Source organism: Halichoerus grypus, chromosome 3, assembly GCF_964656455.1.
Source record: "Halichoerus grypus chromosome 3, mHalGry1.hap1.1, whole genome shotgun sequence".
NCBI classification, from domain to species: domain Eukaryota; kingdom Metazoa; phylum Chordata; class Mammalia; order Carnivora; family Phocidae; genus Halichoerus; species Halichoerus grypus.
In genome coordinates, this window is record NC_135714.1 from 125,133,781 (window position 1) to 125,152,958 (window position 19,178).

A 19,178-nucleotide genomic window follows, 5' to 3' on the forward strand; every position below is an offset into this window, starting at 1 on the left:
AAAATTTCAAAAATCCCTTCTGTTTCAGATCGTCAGAACTATTAATCAGTAATATTTACTCATGACAGGTTTCTCTAAGCCAACTTTCTTTGAACAAATCACGTAAACATCTTTAAACAGATGAACATTATTGAAAGGGAGAAATCCGTGAGGGAAAGGGGCAAATGTAGAGCAAGTTACTAAAACTTTAAAAAGAGTATATGGACTTGAAGCCAAGAATGAAAGACTGACCATGAAAAGGGGAGGGAAATGCTGAATCTAACTATCTGCTGTCTCTGGCTGGCTCCAACATGACCAAGCTGATTTCAGGGCATTCTTACCCCTCTCCACAGCCACACTGTGACAGCAACACCATCCATGCCTTCAAACAGATGAAGATAGTGTTGGTCATACTGCACAGGGTGGGGAGGTAGGAAAAGAGAGGATTTCAAAAGAAAAAATTTTTTGTATGTTGAATGTTTACTTTGTGATCAGATAACTGGGCAGATATCTCATCAATCAATGAATTAATCTTATTTATTAATTGATCATGTAATTTTTTATAATATATTCACTAAATCAGGAGTGCTCTGTCCTGCTGTGGGGTTTTAGTGCTTTTATCTCTGAAAGGAAGCAGGGAAAGTGGCTAAAGTTAGGTATTAGAGAGAAGGAAAAGACATGACCTTCAATCAGAAATCAAAGCAAGATATCAGGTTTTGTGGAAATCTGTTTCATTTCAGTAGCAAAAACAGGCTGCCCTCTAAAATCAACCTGAGCAAGAAGACCTCCATGGCCCGAATCAGGGCCAACTGCTCATGTCCGTTCTCCATCCCAGCCACACCCCAACTCCAGCTTCCTGTTCCTCAGTGATTTCTTGGTACCTGTTCCCCGTCTTCTGTTGTACAGCTGTGAATCTGATGCCTTCTCTACTTTGCTCTCAGCATCTTGTATCCAGATCTGACAACAGATCCTTCGCTGGTCCTGCAGCTCTGCCCATGGACTTGGTCCAAATTTTAAGCTCAGTTCCTGTAAGCCTTCATTTCTGGGCAAGCTGTGTTTCAAAAAGACAACAATATTCTACTACAAGCAAGACCTGGGCTCTGACAACAGCTCCTCATTCTTCCCAACTGCAAAGGCTACTCATTACTGTAGCAGTGAGCCTGGGGCCTGGACTATGGTCTGCCGTGTTTCCCAAAGCCTCCACCCTGGATGGAGCATTAAACGACAAGAATTAAGTAATGCTGACTCTAACCAAGGTACATGCCTGGGGGAAGGGGTTGAGTTCTGACAGGATATATCTTCAAGGAGCTCTCATTCCAGCCCAAAACCTGGGATAGGAGGCAGAAGGGGTTTGCATATTTCTGTCTTTTAGATATGCCCAGTTTCCTTGGCTTGTATATGATCATCTATTCCTGGTTTTCTTCCCACCTCCCTGGATACCCCTGCTTTGTACCTACATCCTTCACCCAGCTTGGCCCTAGGCCTTTTTCATTCATCATTATCAACTCTCTCTAGGAAATCTCCACTCCAGTGCTTCAATATGCTGAAGACTTGCGTATTTACACGGTATCAAATGTGTATAGTATCTCCAATCTAGACTTCCTCTTGAGCTATAGACCTACATATACCACTATTTGATCTCTCCCTGGATAACTCCAAACTCCTCAAATTCAACATATTCAACAGTGAACTCCCCATTTCTCCCCAAGCCTGGGTATCTGTTAGGATTCCCTAGCTTAGTAAATGACTCCAGCATCCATCCAGTTTCACAGCCAGGAACCTAGGGCCATCTGGGCACCTCTGTCTCCCTCACTTTCCATACTTAGTCTATTACCAAGTCCTTCATAACTTCTGAAACCACTTCCCTCCATCTTTACTACTACTGCTAAAGTCCAGAGACTTAAGTTAGAGTAAAAATAATAAAAGCTAACAATTACCAAAGGTTTATTATATACAAGGCCGGCACTCTTTTAAAACTCTATATAAATGATCTCTCCTAATCACCCTATGTATTAGCTTCCTAGGACTGATGTAACAAATTACCACAAACTAAATAGCTTAACATAAAAGAAATTGATTCTTTCACAGTTTTGAAGGCTAGAAGTCTGAAATCAAGGTGTCAGCAGAGCTGTGTTCCCTTCAAAAGCTCTGGGGGAAGATCCTCCTGCCTCTTCCAGCTTCTGGCGGCTCCAGGCATTCCTTGACTTCTGGCAGCATGACTCCAATCTCTGCGCCATCTTCATGTGGCTGTCTCCTCCCTATGTGTGTCTTCTTGTCCTTTGTTTCAAATCTCCTTCTGCCTTTTTCTTAGAAGGCCTCTTGTCATTGGATTTAAAGCCCACCCAGATAATCCAAGATGATTGCCTCATCTCGAGGCCCTTAACTTAAGTACATCTGCAAAGACTCTTTTCCCAAATAAGGTAAGAATCACAGGCCCCAGGGATTAGGAAGTGGACATTTATGGCCACCATTCAATCCACTACACCCTAAAAAAAGTAAGTATAGTTATTAGTCCCCTTGGATAGATGAGGCAATTGAGACTTAGAGAGTTTAAGGGACTTGTCCAAGTTCACACAGCTAATATGAACATGAGATTCATGTTTGGTTTATAGTTTCTATACTTTCAGGAGAACAATTTCAATACTTTTCTGAAAGGAGTAACAGTTTCAAGAAATTTGTCCCTTAGATGCCAAATATTGCTTCTTCAATCCATTCATTACTAGACCACACCACTAGTGTTATCTTCTAAAATTATAGATCAGATCCAGTGCCTGGCATGATGTCTGTCATACAGAAGGTACTTAATAAATAGTTGTGAATAAATTAATGTGATCACGTCACCAGCCTCATCAAAAATCATTAAAAATCCCACATTGCTTAAAATGAGTTTCACACTCCTCAACAAAGCATTTAAGACCCTCCAACCCCCCATAAAATTAAAAAAATAATAATTTTGGAACGAGGACAGTCTTCCTAAGAACATCCATAAGTCATGGAAAAAGAGATTGATAAATTTGGTCATGGAATTTCAGCATGGAAAAATTTCATAAGTAAGGTCAAAAAACAGTGGTCTGGAAAAACATTCACAACACATATTACACATATGTGCCTAATGTCCAAAGGAAGCAGGTACCTTCATTTATTTTTGTTGGATGTAAACTGATGAAGCTTCTTTGAAGGGAGGTTTAGAAAAAGAATATAATTTATCTCTTCCCTGAGCCAGCATTTCCACCACTAGGAATTTATTCTGTAGATCATCTCTCGCTTTGGCACAAAGCTGTTCACTGCTACAACCTTTGCAATAAAACTTGATTGGAAATAACCTAAATGCCCACCAACAGGAGCCGGTTACATCCATTATGGTACAACTATAACTTGGGACACCATGTGGCCCTTTTAAAATGAGGCATGTCTTTATGCCTCAGTGAGGAAGATGTTAACTCAAGATGCAGAACACTACATATAAAATGGTACAATTTCGTAAACAACAAAAAGAACACATATGTATATGCACTTATATGCTATACATACATATAAATATTTTTGAAGGGATAAACCTGAAACTTGTAACTGCATTTGCCTTTGAGAAAAGAACAGTGAGACCGAATACCAGGGTGGAGGGAAGGTGTATTTTTCAATGTTAACTCTATTGTATTGCTTGAATTTATTTTGCCATGTGTTTGCATTGCCCAGGAGAGATAGAGAGAGAAAGGGAGAGAGAGAGAGAGAATTTATAAGCTAGTTTTCACCTAATTTTCCATCTTGATTTCATACCTGCACTTGACAATTCATTGCTTCCCAAACATACTGAGTATGTTCATGTTGAGTGTGTGTGTGTGTGTCTGTCTGTGTCTAATGTCCTATCATTCTTGACTCCCACAATTTCTGTCTGTAGAAATCCTGCTCTTCAAAAGCTCTCCATGCAACCTCCCTGATCGTCAGTGTTGGAATCAACCACTCTTACCTCCGGACTCAGAAAGCCCTGTTCATCCTGCTTTGAATTATAGTTATGTTCTCAAGTTGGCCATTCTCATTAAATTAGCTCCTAAAGGGAAGTGCTGACTTCTGTGTTCCCTAGAACACAGCATTGCTGAATGTATATCATTAACCAAAAACTATTAAGCAGAAGAGTCATCTAGAATAATCTATTTCCCATGATGACCCAATTTTTTTTTAAAGATTTTATTTATTTGACACAGAGAAAGAGCACAAACAGGGGCAGCTGCAGGCAGAGGGAGACGGAGAAGCAGGCTTCCTGCAGAGCAGAGAGCCCAACATGGGGCTCGATCCCAGAACCCTGGGATCATGACCTGAGCCGAAGGCAGACGCTTAACCGACTGAGCCACCCGCCCCCCAGTTTTAAGGGTGACAGAGAAAAATATCTAGCCCAAATACAAGAATCCTCCTTGGCATGACTAACCAAAACAGCAAATCAGAAATCCTCAAAACTGAAGATAAAACCAATACTGTATATCAGATAAAATGATTACAAGAGATATATGTGAAATGAAATAGGAAGCTACACTTGAAATATATTAGAGCTAAGAGAAAAATGAAAGAAAAAATGATTTCTGTTATAATACAGAAAAAATAGCTCTTGACGTATTTTTGGTTTTTTTTTAGCCAAACACATGAACTCTGGTCATAAAATAGGCACACACTGATTTTTATCATGAAGCAGGCTACTTCTCAGATTGGAACTAACGGTGCTCTCCATATTTGCTGCCTCCTCCCACAAAGGTCCATAACAATGCAATTCACTCAACTGCTTAATAACCACAGTCTTTTCCAAGCAAAATTTCCCAAATCGTAAGTTTACTGTAATTTGGTTGTTTTTCTTTCCTTTTCTTTTTTTTACTATTTACTTTCTGCCATCATTTAAACCCATATCCTCTCATCCTCAATGATATGGGAATGAGTGTAGAGGGTCACATTACTCCATATGTTTAACTTTCATGTATCCAAAGCACTTCATGGTAATTGATTATACACTGCCTACTATAAGCAATAAAACCAATTTTTTTCTGCTTCTAGAACAGTTACTCTGCTTTAGTCTCTATATAAAGGTAGAGGACCACCCATTTCTGTTGGTTTTATAACAACATACAATAAAGTAAAATAAATACAATAAAGTAAAAATTAAAAATGGCAATGATTAAAAGTTTACTTCAACTTACTGTTAATGCTGTTTCATACTCTCCAGCAGCTAGGTGTGCTAAGCCCAAGTAATAGGAAGCTTCTCCTTCCATCTTTTTGTCACTTCCTAAAGTTGAAAACGTAGAAAAATTGTCATGGCATTAAAGAAACTGATTTACGACAATAAGCAGAATTTTTGCTTTTTAAGACAGTAGAAAGTTGTAACAAAGTGTACAGACTTATGAACAATTCCTGAAACCTCACTGTGTACTGATTTTAAAAGGCTGATGTTAATATAAGTTACCTGACTCACAAATGTTAGACTATAGTGCATTAGCCATGTAAGTAAGAGGAGTTTTCTTCTACATACTCAGTATTATCAGTTTGACATTCGTATGTAATGTCTATACTGGTCCACCATGTAAAGACTCATAGTCATCCAGCACAGCTGCTACTACAGACATGAAATAATTGGTAAAGGGCATCAGCTTTACATGGTGCACAAACACATGTACACAGAGAAATGGACATTCAGTTAAGTCTAACAGGGCAGATAATTACCAAATTAAGGAATTATTGTTTTGATTAGCTTCAATTTAAAAGCTATTGGTTAAAACCTGGGATGAAAATGACTGACAGCTTGCCTTCTTGATACAACATTCCATGGGTATTTTGAAATCCAAACACATTTTTTCTTTGCTAATGACTGGTAATACTTCTCATCATCTTTTCAAAGGAATTGTAGCCTTTCTAATTTCTGTGAATTTGTTTTATTCCAGGAGTTATCAAAATCTTCTTTCCAAAGCAATATGTGTAGTTGTGTAACGCGCTTCAGTGAGACATATATCATACCATCTAATAAATACACAATTTTTTACATTTATATACTAAATATATAAATCAACAGACTTACCAGAACCATTAAAGTTTTTCATTTTTAAGAAAGAATACTATCCTCTTTCTACTCTTTGGCTTTTAATGTTACCTAACTCCTGGGTAATACAAATGCTGGCAGCTCCACCCCCCGCTCCCCTTTAGATTTCTGAACTCTGTATTCCAGCCATGATGGATTTCAGCAGGAGCTAACAATTCTCCATACTACATTCACTCTCACCACTCACTGAATTACTACTTGTGAAGCAGTGGCTCAACTGAAAGACTACAAGAAAACAGGATGGCAAATGCCAGTGACAGTGTTGTTATTATTATTCTCAAGCAATTTCATTATTGCAGAGAATTATAGCCTCAAGATCCCACTTCAGCAAAGCTGATGGTGCCATTGATCCAGCCTGGGGATTTTTAACTCTTACAGTTTATCCGGGCCTTAACTTCTTATCTGCTATAGGTTTATAAGTGCTAAGGATAAGGACGGACCTAGGAAAGGGAAGGATGGGGTAGGAGGGAGAGGTTATGAGGGGAAGTTGTCTCTTGGATATTTAAAAGTTGATTATTTATAAGCTGTACTTGCTCTATTAAATGTTATAACTATGTTAAAGTAGTATACTAACAGTGGCATGTGCTGATTTAGTATCACCATTTGCATCCAATTTTATGTAAAGGGCAGCCTAGCAAAGAAAAGAAAAATCGACCCTTGTTGATAGATTTTGAGGCAGCTAATTGAAACAGTTGAGTCACACTAAATATTAGCTTTAAAATAGGATTTAAGCATGAGAACTTTTCCTGCTTACTAATTGAAACAAAATTAAGATAAAGTAAAAGCATAAAATTAGGAGGGAAATGTCAGCATTATTAAAGTTGAATGACATATATACCAAAGGAAAAAGGGGCAAAATACTATTTATATTATTGTGTAGTTTATTTGGGTGGGTTAAATTAGTACTGGCTTTAATGATTCAATAATCATTCATGTTAAAGGAAATACGATGTTTTATGGTCAAGACCTAAATTGTCCATTCTTATACTGGTAAGTCTGTAGAGAATCTAAAGAGGGGGTCATCACAGAGGTCTAATGGATAGAGACAATGTGTTTGGGAGTAACTCAAAAGTTTCATTAAAATGTGTCTTAAAACTTCCATTTGTTATTTGGCTAACATATATTCACTAATTCATTTATTCACTGAATATTTACTGAGGACCTATTCTGTGTCAGGCACAGCTCTAAGCACTTGGAATACACCAGTAAATTAACCAGAAACATTTTCTGTCCTTGGAGAGCTTACATTTTAGAGGAAAGGGACAGAAAGAGATACAAAATAAATAATAAACATAATAAATTTTGTGGTAAATTGTATGGTGATAAGTACTCTTGGAGAAAAAAAATACAGCAGGGCAAGGGGAACTGAGAGTGCTAAATCGGGGGTAAAGAGAAAAAAGCAGCTTTCAATATTAAGTACAGTGGTCAGGGTAGTAGATCTAACTGAGAAGATGGTATGCACAAGAGAATGAAATTAGGAATTGATAACAAAACATATGGGAGACTCACAAGTATGTGGAAATAAAACACACTCCTAAATAACTAGTGGGTCAAAGAAGAACTCAGAAGGTAATAAACAGGAAAATACTTAGAAATAAATGAAAACAAACAAACAAAAACAACAATGAAAGCTAATGGGATCCAGCTATAGCAGTGCATAAAGGGATATGTATAGCTATAAATGCCTATTTTAAAAAATAAGGAACATCTTTTCATCTTCTAAAACTAGAAAAAGAGCTAACTAAACCCAAAGCAAACAGAAGGAAGAAAATAATAAAGACTAAAGTGAAAATAAATGAAATAGAAAACAGAAAAACAATAGAGAAAATCAAAACTAAAAATTGTTTCATTGAAAAGGTCAACAAAATTGACAAACCTTTAAGCTAGACTGAATAAGGAAAAAAGAGAGATGTCTCAAGTTACTTAAATCAGGAATGAAAAAGGGAAGATCACTATAGACCTTAGAGAAATAAAAAGGGTTATAAGGGAATATTATGGACAATTACATACCAACAAATTAGATAAACTAGATGAAATAGACAAAGTACTAGAAAGGTATAAACTACCAAAATTGACTCAAGAAGAAACAGAAAATCAGAATAAATCCGTAAGTAAAGAAACTGAATTAGTAATCAAACTCTTTTCCACATAGAAAATCCCAGGCCCAGAGGGCCTCACTGGTGAATTCTACCAAATGTTTAAAGAATAACCAATACCAATTTTTCACAAACTCTTCCAAAAATTAAGAGAAAACACTTCCCAAATCATTCTATGAAGACATTATTATTTTGACATTAAATCAGATAAAGACATCATAAGAAAACTACAAACCAATATCCCTTGTGAATATAGATAATAAAAGCCTCAACAAAATATTAACAAAGTGAATCCAGCAACATATAAAGAGGATTATGTACCATGATCAAATGGGATTTATCTCAGGAATGCAAGATTGGTTCAACATATGGAAATCAATCAAAGTAATATGCCATATTAATAGGAAGGATAAAAACCAAATGCTCATCTTAATAGATGCAGAAAAAGCATTTGACAAAATCCAATCCCTTTGCATGATAAAAATCTTCAACAAACTTAGAATAGAAGGGAACTTAATAATGTTAAGGAGTACCAACAAAAACCCCACAGCTGACATCATTCTTAATGGCAAAAGACTGAGAGCTTTCACCCTAAGCTCAGGAAGAAGACAAAGATGTATTCTGGAACCAATTCTATTTAACACTGTGCTGGAAGTTCTAGCCAGTGCAATTAGTCAAGAAAAATAATAGGCATTGTAAAGGAGGCAAACTCTAACCACTAAGGGTTTTTTGGCTGGACCTGAGAATTAAATTGACATAAGACAGATTAATAGGAGAAAAAACACACAAATTTACATAAGTTTTAGGTGACATGGGAGCCTTCATAAGGAATGAAGAGCCAAAGAAATTGCAAAATCTACATGCTTTAGTATTGGGTTGAACAAAGGGAGGCAATTGTGGAAAAGTAAGCAATGCAGGGAGGCTAAAGGAAAATAAGGATTATTTTAACAAAGTCTGTACAGCATTCTCTTGGCTCTGACTCTTCATAGAAGAATGTTTCTTTTCTTGTGGTACAGGGAAGGCATCTTTCACATGGCAGTTTTTAATCTCCCATTTTCAGGAGGAAAAGGGGAGATTACATACCCTTCTTGTATCTCTGTTGTTTTTCAAGTGATTTTAGCTCAAATGCTCCTTATGCCAAAGTGGTTTTTGGAGTTGTATATTCTGTCACCCTTCAGCATCAAGATCAGAAAGGAGGAAGTAAAGCTATATTTGCAGATAACATAATATTATATATGGAAAAATCCTAAGGAATCCATAAAAAACCATTAAGGCTAATAAACAAGTTTAGCGGGATACAAGATCAACATACAAAAGTTAATTTTATTTCCACCTCCAAGCGATGAAAAATCTGAAAATGAAAGAAAAATATCCATTTCTAAAAGCATCAGAAAAAAAAAACATTAGAAATAAATTTAACAAAAAGGCAAGTTGTATACACTAAAAAATTCAAAACATCATTGAAAGAAATGAAATATGTAATAAATGGACAGATAACCCATATTCATGGACTGGAAGACTGAGTGTTAAAATAGCAGTATTTTCCCAATTGCTTGACAGTTTCAATTCAATCCCTGTGAAAATTCCATCTGTCCTTTCTGCAGAAATACGCAAGCTAATCCTAAAATTCATGTGGAAATGCAAGTGATGCAGAATAACCAAAGCAATCTTGAAAAAGAATATTGGAAGACTCACATTTCCCAATTTCAAAACTTACTACACAACTACAATAATCAAGAATGTGTAGTAGTGGAATAAGGACAGATACATAGATCACCACAATAGACTTAAAAGTCCAGAAAACATTTATGGGCAATTAATTTTTGATGAGGGTCCTAAGACAAATTGTTGGAAAAGAATAGTGTGTACAACAAATAGTACTGGGACAACTGGATATCCACATGGAAAACATGAAGTTGGACGTTCCTCATATCCCCCTTCACACACACACTTAAAAATAGACTATAGGCCTAAATATAGGCGTTAAAATTGTACAAAACACTTAGAATAAAATGTAGGAGTAAATCTTCAAGACCTTGGATTTGTGGAAGCCTTCTTAGTTATAATACCAAAAACACAAACAACAAAACAAAAAATAAATTATTTTGGACTTCGCCGAAATAAAAAACTTGTGCTTCAATGGAAAGTGAAAAGAAAACCCATTATTTTCAAGCCATATCTCTGATGAAGGACTTGCACTTAGAATATATAAAGGATACTTAAAACAATTCAATAATAAATTGACAACCCACTTGAAAATGGGCAAAGAATCTGAATAGACATTTCTACAGAGAAGATATACAAATGACCTCTAAGCCCATAAAAAGATGCTCAACATCATTAGCTAACAGGGAAATGTAAATTAAATCCACAGTGAAGTATCATTTTAGACCTACTAAGATGGCTATAAACAAAAAGAAGGACAGCAACAAGTGCTGGTGAGAAAGTTTATGGATGAATTGAAACCTTTACACATTGCTGGGAAGAATGTAAAATGGGACAGCTACTTTGGAAAACTCTAGGTCATCTCCTCCTTAAGTTAAACATAGAGTTATCCTATGGCCCAGCAATTCCACTTCTAGGTCTGGAGACAAAAGGCTTGAAAACTTGTACACAAATGTTGACAAAAGGTGAGAACAACATAAATGTTCATCAAGCAATGAATGGATAAAGAAAATAGGACATAACCATACAATGGAATATTATTCAGCCATAAAAAGGAATGTAGTAGTAATATATGCTACAAGATGGATGAAACGTGAAAACATTATGCTAAGTGAAAGTAGCCAGACACAAAGGACACACATTATATGATTCCATTTATATGAACTTTCCAGAATAGTTAAATCCATAGAGACAGAAGGTAGCTTAATGGTTATTATGAGAGAGGGAAAGTCGAATATGGGGAGTGACTTCCAGTGAGTTTGGCATTAGTGTTTTGGTTGTATAACTTTGTGAATATACTAAAGACCAATGAATGACTGAAAAATGAAAATAATAGAATAATAGAATCATGAGACCACTGCATGGCCAGTGTTATCCTTGTGCATTATACCAAGGTGCCCAAGTAAAGGAGTTGGCCCACAGTGGATGTCAGGACTCCTTAAATATTATGCAAATCAATGTAGGAGGCATGCCTTATAAGGCAGGCAATCATCAGTTTGCTGCTTCAGGCTCCTTAACCAAAGTAGGACATAATAGCAAGAAGAAATGCTTTGTCCCAGGGCATTCAGCTGTTGTCAGAGCTCTTGTAAGATACTGTGCAATCCCTTAACCTATCTACTTTGTTATATGGGAAATACAGGGGCAAATATTTATCAGTTTTACAATATTTAAAAAATTATTACAGCATAAGATTTCTCCTGTTCTCCTCATCTGTCCTTTGAAAAGTAAGAGATGCTTTTAAAAGGAGACTGCCTGGCACGCTCCGACTCTGTGAAGAGACCCTCGGAGCCTTCCTTTCTTTGTAAACTAATTTACAACTTAGCAAATGTGAACCTAAAGCAAAATACCTTTTCCTAATTGATACATTACTTTCCATGGAAATTCCACATAACTTTCCATGTGACTAAAGTTAGTTGCTGAAATTGATCTAAGAGCTAACTATTTATGTCAGTGTTTACCCCTTTGGGGAAAGTACTAGATCACCTGTCATTCAAAAGCAGTTCATTCAATGGGATACATCTTTCAATGAGGGTGATTTCTTACGAGTATTATAATATCATTAAAAAGAAGTAACGGAGAGAATAAGCTAAGATGTTTACCTTTACTCTTTAGAAAATTAAAATCACAACCAGAAATTCAGTCCTGCTTATTCCAAGTAAACCATACGTTACTTGATAAACCAATCAATTAAGTATATCCTCGAGCTAATACACTTTAAGGAGCATAGCTTCTTTTTCTCCGTCATGAAAAGTCAACTCTATTGATAAATTATGGTAATAAAATATCTTTGCATTTCACAAAGTAAAAGCTTATGAGTATATGCTCCAAATTTTTTCTTTATATTTTATATATATACAAATGATATAGAATATTAAGGATACGATCAGCTCTCATGAAAGCATTTTTACTGCTGTACGTGTGCATAGGAATCACCAGGGGAACTTGCTAACTTGCAGATTCTGAGGCAGTAAGTAGGTCTAGGGTAGAGCCTGAGATGCTGCTTTTCTTTTATTTATTTATTTATTTATTTTGAAAATTTTGTTATGTTATTTTAATCACCATACATTACATCATTAGTTTTTGATGTAGTGTTCCATGATTCATTGTTTGCGTATAACACCCAGTGCTCCATTCAATACGTGCCCTCTTTAATACCCATCACCAGGCTAACCCATCCCCCCACCCCCTCCCCTCTAGAACCCTCAGTTTGTTTTTCAGAGTCCATAGTCTCTCATGGTTCGTCTCTCCCTCCGATTCCCCCCCTTCATTCTTCCCTTTCTGCTATCTTCTTCCTTTTTTTAAATATAATGTATTATTTGTTTCAGAGGTACTGCTTTTCTTATGAGCTTCTAGTGATGCTGATGCTGCCAGTGCATAAGGCCACACCTTGACAAGCAAGAGTCTAAAATATAGCAGAGTTCTGGGTGCCTGGGTGGCTCAGTTGTTAAGCGTCTGCCTTCGGCTCAGGTCATGGTCCCAGGGTCCTGTGATCAAGCCCCACATCGGGCTCCCTGCTCAGCGGAGAGCCTGCTTCTCCCTCTCCCACTCCCCCTGCTTGTGTTCCCTCTCTCACTGTGTCTCTCTCTGTCAAATAAATACATAAAATCTTTAAAAATATATATATAGCAGAGTTCTATTTTCCTGTTACTCCTAACTAAATATTTATCATTATCTTCCCTATTACCTGACAATAGGGAATTTACAAACAATGAAAGGTCTCTCAGATTGAAAGAAATACATGCCCTCAAACACACACACACACACACACACACACACACACACACACACCCTTAACTTTTGCAAATGACCTTACCTTCTCATTATAGATTCATTGTTTTATAACACTACTCCCAGAGGGTTGTAATTTTGGAGATAAAGCTTTCAGGAAATTAATGGATTTCTTGTTGTCAGCGCTAAGGCACCTCTGTTCTACAGTGAAATTTGAAAGTATATTGATAGCATTTGTCTTTGCATTTCATAGGAAATAATCACCCAAACACTTGACGGTTTTTACTTCACTCTTGGGAGAAGCAGTGTCTGCCCATTAAAGGAAGCAATGTGAGAGTGTTCTTTTCCACCCACCTTCTTTGGCTATTTCAGAAGCTTTTATTAGAATTCTGATGGCCTGTTTGTATTCTTTATTTTCCAGCATTTTGTCTGAGAGTAATCTGTAAGTCCTCAGGAGACTCTCACAGGCCAACAAGTTGAGAAAGCGGCCTGTCTCATCCTTCCATACCCGCCCTTGCGTCAATTGATGGAATGCTTCATAATGCTCAGCAGCTTCCAGAAGCTGACCTGAAGAATAAAAGCCATTCATAAATATAAACACAAGCCAGAACATATTTTCAAAAATTTGGTATATATCTTATGTTTTACTACTAAGGGGGGTGGAAACCATGGAATACAGTCAAGAATTTCTAAGGATGAAGAAGATTTAAGCTGGCAGAGGAGTGATCTCAATTTGAACCTCAGATTCAGCAATGATTTTGGATGAACACCTGCTGGATGGATGTATCTTGGCAAGTAGAAATTGGCTAGGATTACACATATTTAGAAACAGTGTGAAAACCCAATAATAATTACTAACAGCAATCCTGTTAGCTAACCTTTATTTGACATTACATAGGCAAATTCATGTGCTACATGCTTTACATGAATTTCTCATTTAATCTTCAAAATACTATTGTGAAATGGGATTGTTATGATTCCATTTTACAGAAGAGAAAGTGAGGTTAAGAATTTTGCCCATGATTGCACGACTAGTGGGTTTGTATATCCAGGCAGTCTGAGTCCAGAACCCATGCTCTCAACCACTATCCTACACTGCTTTGCAACAGACAGCATCTGTTTCGATCCCAAGAAGAATTCAGGTACCCTGAGAAACAATGCGTCTGTTACAAATTTCAAATTCAATTATTATACAGGCATTTGTATACTCCGTTTCATTTTTAATAATTAAAATACAACTTGGCTGCCTTTCTGGATTATATTTCATAATACAGTTCAAAATAGATCTTCTCAAAGCCAAAACTCCAAATTAGCTTTCAGTCATTTCACTCCTTGAAATAAGAGCAAGCACATTTCTGGAAGAGGAGTTTGCAGTTCCACACTGTGGACTGTATTTTACGTGTGAATTGCCTTGTGAAAATCCTCACCATATCCCGTAGTGTAAACACGCTTTCCCGGTATTGGGAGTTACCTACATTGAGATTAACTGGGAAGGCACTTGTATGTAGGCATTCCAATAGCAGTGGTTAAGAGTGAGTGCCAGCTCCAAGCAGACACCTTGGTTCTTACCCCAGCTTTACCCTTTCCGCTGTTTAGCCTCAGGCTACTTACTACACTTTCTGTGCAGGAGTTTAATTCTTTTACAAAATAAGATGATAGTGTACACTATTCAAGGTGTTATGGTGAGAAATGGATCAATACATGTTCAATACCTGAACGCAGGATTCTCTAAGCATAACTTATGCTTTCCGCAAAAAGCTTTCCGTAGTTGAGTCTTTATAACACTATTGCCATGGCTGATTAAATTAACCTACGCAAGTCTTAATCAGGCTCAATATATTTTCTCAAATAGGTTTCACTAGATATCACAGGTTAGATAATATAGGGTATGGCAGCCACTGCCATGACTCTTACATATAATTTCCCCCTATTTTTGCCCTGAATTTGCCGTCAAAATTAGTACTGGAGTATTAAAGAATATACACATAAATAAGAATAGCATTCACAAAGAAATACAATAAACAGAGGTGGACAATCAGCTAATGATCTGTAAAAACACTGAGTAGAGGCATAGCCAGTCCGAGCCCTTGTTGCACCATGCAGAAGAAAGGCATATTCACCAGGACACACACACAGAGGGGAATGTGTACAACAGAGACACTTAGAAACTTGTCTTATGAAATTTTCACATGATACAAGACTACAGAGCCGTAAATATGATACTATAGAAGACTATTTCATTACATGGACAGGTGTTTGTGATAAGTGAAAATACTGGACAACATCAGAAAACATTTACAAAGCATTATCAGTGTTACATGGGTGACTGATGGTTTCTTTTTTCCTTTCTGATTATTGGCATTTTCTAATGTTTCTATCATCAAAATATGTTTATTGTGTAATAAAAATATATGATAGAAGCTATTTTAAAAATAATGCCCAATCCTTTTTCATTTTGATGCAAATGCTCAAGGTTGAAGTTCACTGTTCTATCTTCCCATTTAACTCACAATTTTTCTCTTACTTCCCACCACAGCAGGCATACTTTCTCATCTCTCTCCTACTGTAGCACCTCTCACCAGAAACACCTTTCTCCAAATACCCATGACCCTCATTTTTTTAAAAAACTCAAATGGAACACTGACATATATGTGTGTTATGTTTCCTCTGTTAACTATATTTCTGCCTGTAAAGTACAGCTCTGTATTCCTAGAAAGATGTATACCAGAGTTTTTTTTTTTCCATCCAGCATCCATCTACTCATAAAGTACAGGTACATATTTCTCTTTGGCCATGTGAATAGGGAAAGATAGATACAGGGAACTCTGAGTAAACTAGATAGTTCCAGAAAAAAAGAATTGGGACTGTAAGGAGACTAGGAAGGACCTAATGGCATCTGTGGTTACACACAATAGCCAGATGGAAAGAGGGTCCAAAGGTGTGTTATAAAATAACAGATTCACTCACAATTCCAGGAGGAGAGCCAGGAGGTGAAGCTCTGGATAACCCAACTAATTACAATGAGATGCAAATAGGCAGAAAGATGTAAATAGTATTATGAGAACTGATGGCCATGTCCAAGATCTGATCTACATGGGAGCAGAAAGAAGAGGCAGGGGGAGGGAAGGAAGGGTAGAAAGTAGGAAAAGGAGAGGTGGAGGAAGTGGAGAAAGGGGTGATGGTGAGGAAGAGTGGAGAAAAAGTGGGGATTATGTCTTTGTATTCCGTAACAGCCAGACTCCCCTCTGTGTTATGGGCGCTATTCAGCATCTTGGACAGGCTGTCTAAGGAGAAATGAAGTACAGGGGGTTTGGCAGAAATTGGTTTCAGTTGGTTATTATGCCAGGCAACCTTGGAATGTGGTTAAGTTTGATTTTTACTAAAGCTTTGAGGGCTCATATCAGTGTCTTACTTAGCTCATGATTACTGGCCAAGGTTCAGCTCTCAGAAAAGTAAACTTAATGTTTCTCAGGAGGAAGGAGCCTGGTGTAAGATGCTCGGGTGAAAGAGAACAGGTCAATACTCTTTCCTGAAGGCCTACTGGGTGCTCGTCAAGACGGAAGGCTTTCCCCCCATACGTTATTTTACTTAACCTTCCAAAAACTGATAAAGTATATATGATCATTACTTTACACTAACGAGGAAATTGAGGCTCACAAAGGTTAAATGACTCAAATAGCTAAAGAGTGATGTTTAGGATTTAAAACCATGCCTCTTGGTTCCACCACCCCAGATGCTAGTCAACAAACCAAGCGTCAGGACCTTGGGTGGAGTAAGTTACATTCTCCGGACATAAATTTCTCAAGTTAAAAACAATGTTAGAGCTATATGATTTCTAGTCTCTTCCAGTTCTATAACTCTTATTCAGGCAATTGCAGGTAATTTCTAACATAAAAGCACAGATATTAGCCCCTGATGTGTTTCTGATTGGTCTTTCTGAAGGAGTCTGATGTATAACCAGCTATGCATCCTGCATCTAAATTCCCTACTTTCCCATAAACCATGTGGTGACATCCATGGGGCTCCTAGAATTCCTAGGTTGCCCCAGACTTAGTCAGCTGTGGCCATATCTAGCTATTCATGGATTCACTTCCCCTTCCTTAACCACATTGCCACAGATGAGGCCACTGGGAATTCTATTTTAAACCGAGGTGCCTAAACAGAAGTGCCTAAACAGTAGAGTTTTCCAGTCCTTCTCAGATGTAAAGATGCATTTCTAAAGTTATTTGGTGGCAAACAGACCAGCAAATAAGCCAGCAAGATTTTGATCCAAATGATCATAAGCACACAAATGACTTGGCTACACTTTCTAAAGGCTGGTCAGAATTTGAAAGCACATATTATAATATGGTATATTTGATTTTAAAATATTAAAATATAGTCTATACTATGAAGGGAGCATAGTAATTTAAGTACGCAAGTATTTCCCTTTAAGCATGATTAACAATGGAATGATTTCCATTTAATTTATATTTTCAACTGTGAGTAGGATTTCAAAGATTTTCTTACTTTCTGGGTAAAGACTGATAATAATAAGACTAGATATTTATTAAGACATAATGCATCCTGTTTTATTTGAAAAAGTTTAAATTTAATATACCTGAGAGAAATATTCTAAAAGGCCATCATTATAGTGGTCATTTTGACAAAGCTAAACGTAAAAATTAATGAAGATCATGAGCCAGTTTTTTGGTTCAGAGCATCCCTTTGTAACTTCTTCAAAGTGTTCCTATATAGTCTACCCTTTTTTACCAAAGAAACCTTAAAATATCAGAACCGGGTGAGATTTCCAGATCCTACAACCAATCTTATGGAAGGACAAGCGTCTAGACAACTGTCCTTTTCTGGAATTATCAAGTGGTAACATTATTTTCCATTGAAGAAGAGGGCAGAGAGAAGAAGGATTACACCAATGTACCACAAAAATAAAAGTTAACTGAAAACAAGAGAGAAAAGAGAAGGCCTCAGGAATATTCATCCATGGGAAAGGTCTCCAGGGGCATGTGAGCTTTCTCATATGGCAGCAGGAATTATAAGCAAATCATAATCATCACTATGCATAATAAAGATCGCAGGAGTAACCCCCATAAAGAAGACAACTAGGGCTCAGCTAAGTGCCTGGAATGCATGGTTTTATGCTAAGCAAAATTCCAGAGACTTCACTAATATTTCAAGTGAATCAAGGAAGAAAATGGAGCCAAAATGTTTCATGGGAGGGAATCGAGATGGCCCTCCACCAATACCATCAGTAATCAGTTCATTCAATAATATGAGGTACTATCAGAAAACACTCAGGAGATACACCAAACAAGTGTGTAAAACAAGAGTGTCCAGGTATGGATGGAAGTATCCTAAGACTCAGTTTTGGGTTTTTGTTTGTTTGTCTTAAAAACAATTACATGACATCTACATAAACAATAGGTAGGTTGGTACACATTTATAGTTTTTCACCTAAAGGAAAGTACACTCTCAAAATAAAACTATTACAAAGGAGATTCACTTTACCTAAAGCCCACACATACAAGAAATCCATCCATTTATTTAAAAAATACAAACAAAACCCAAACAATGTGGTAAACTGCAAAATGCTTGGTAGGATGTTAAGACAAATGCTATGTAGAGCAAATAAGATTTTATATATTTGGGTATTATCCAAATTGTTGCTTACCCCTCTTCCCTGCACAACATCTCTGAAAGTTTATAGATATTTGTTTTATCACAGCAGATGTCTAGAACAAATATTAAGCAAAAGAGAATGTATATGATCTCTCCCATTTTAGTTTTTTTTTAAAGTAGGAAGATTGACTAGATATTAACACAAATGGGTTTAAATGTGAAGCTGCCATAAAAGCAGGAACATAAATGTAATTCTCCCAGCCGCTATTTTGATGCACATTTTTGATTCCATGAATATTTTATGAAATGGCCCAAACTAAAGCCATATAACATTCCTGCATTACTGATGCTTGCGCCCGTAAGCTACGAACATTAGAGGCATGATTGAGTGCATTAAAATGAACTCATTCAGCAGTGCATTGATTACTTGAAGGGGGAGGGAAAAGAAAAAAGAAAAAAAAGAAAAAAGAAAAAGTTGCTCCACTTAAGAAAACAGCACACAAATCTAAACTTCGCAATATAAT

At 36.8% G+C, this 19,178-nt stretch overlaps 1 protein-coding gene across 1 annotated transcript in view; it reads right to left on the reverse strand.

Annotated features, from left to right (window-relative positions):
• The window catches only part of TTC29 (tetratricopeptide repeat domain 29), a 261,685-nt gene that overhangs the window by 139,817 nt on the left and 102,690 nt on the right, over positions 1-19,178 (reverse strand). The window contains exons 7-8 of the mRNA XM_078068212.1: positions 13,393-13,605; positions 5,157-5,242 (exon numbers count right to left, since the gene is read on the reverse strand). Of these exons, the coding sequence (XP_077924338.1) occupies positions 5,157-5,242; positions 13,393-13,605 (299 nt within the window). The remainder of the gene's footprint in view (positions 1-5,156; positions 5,243-13,392; positions 13,606-19,178) is intronic.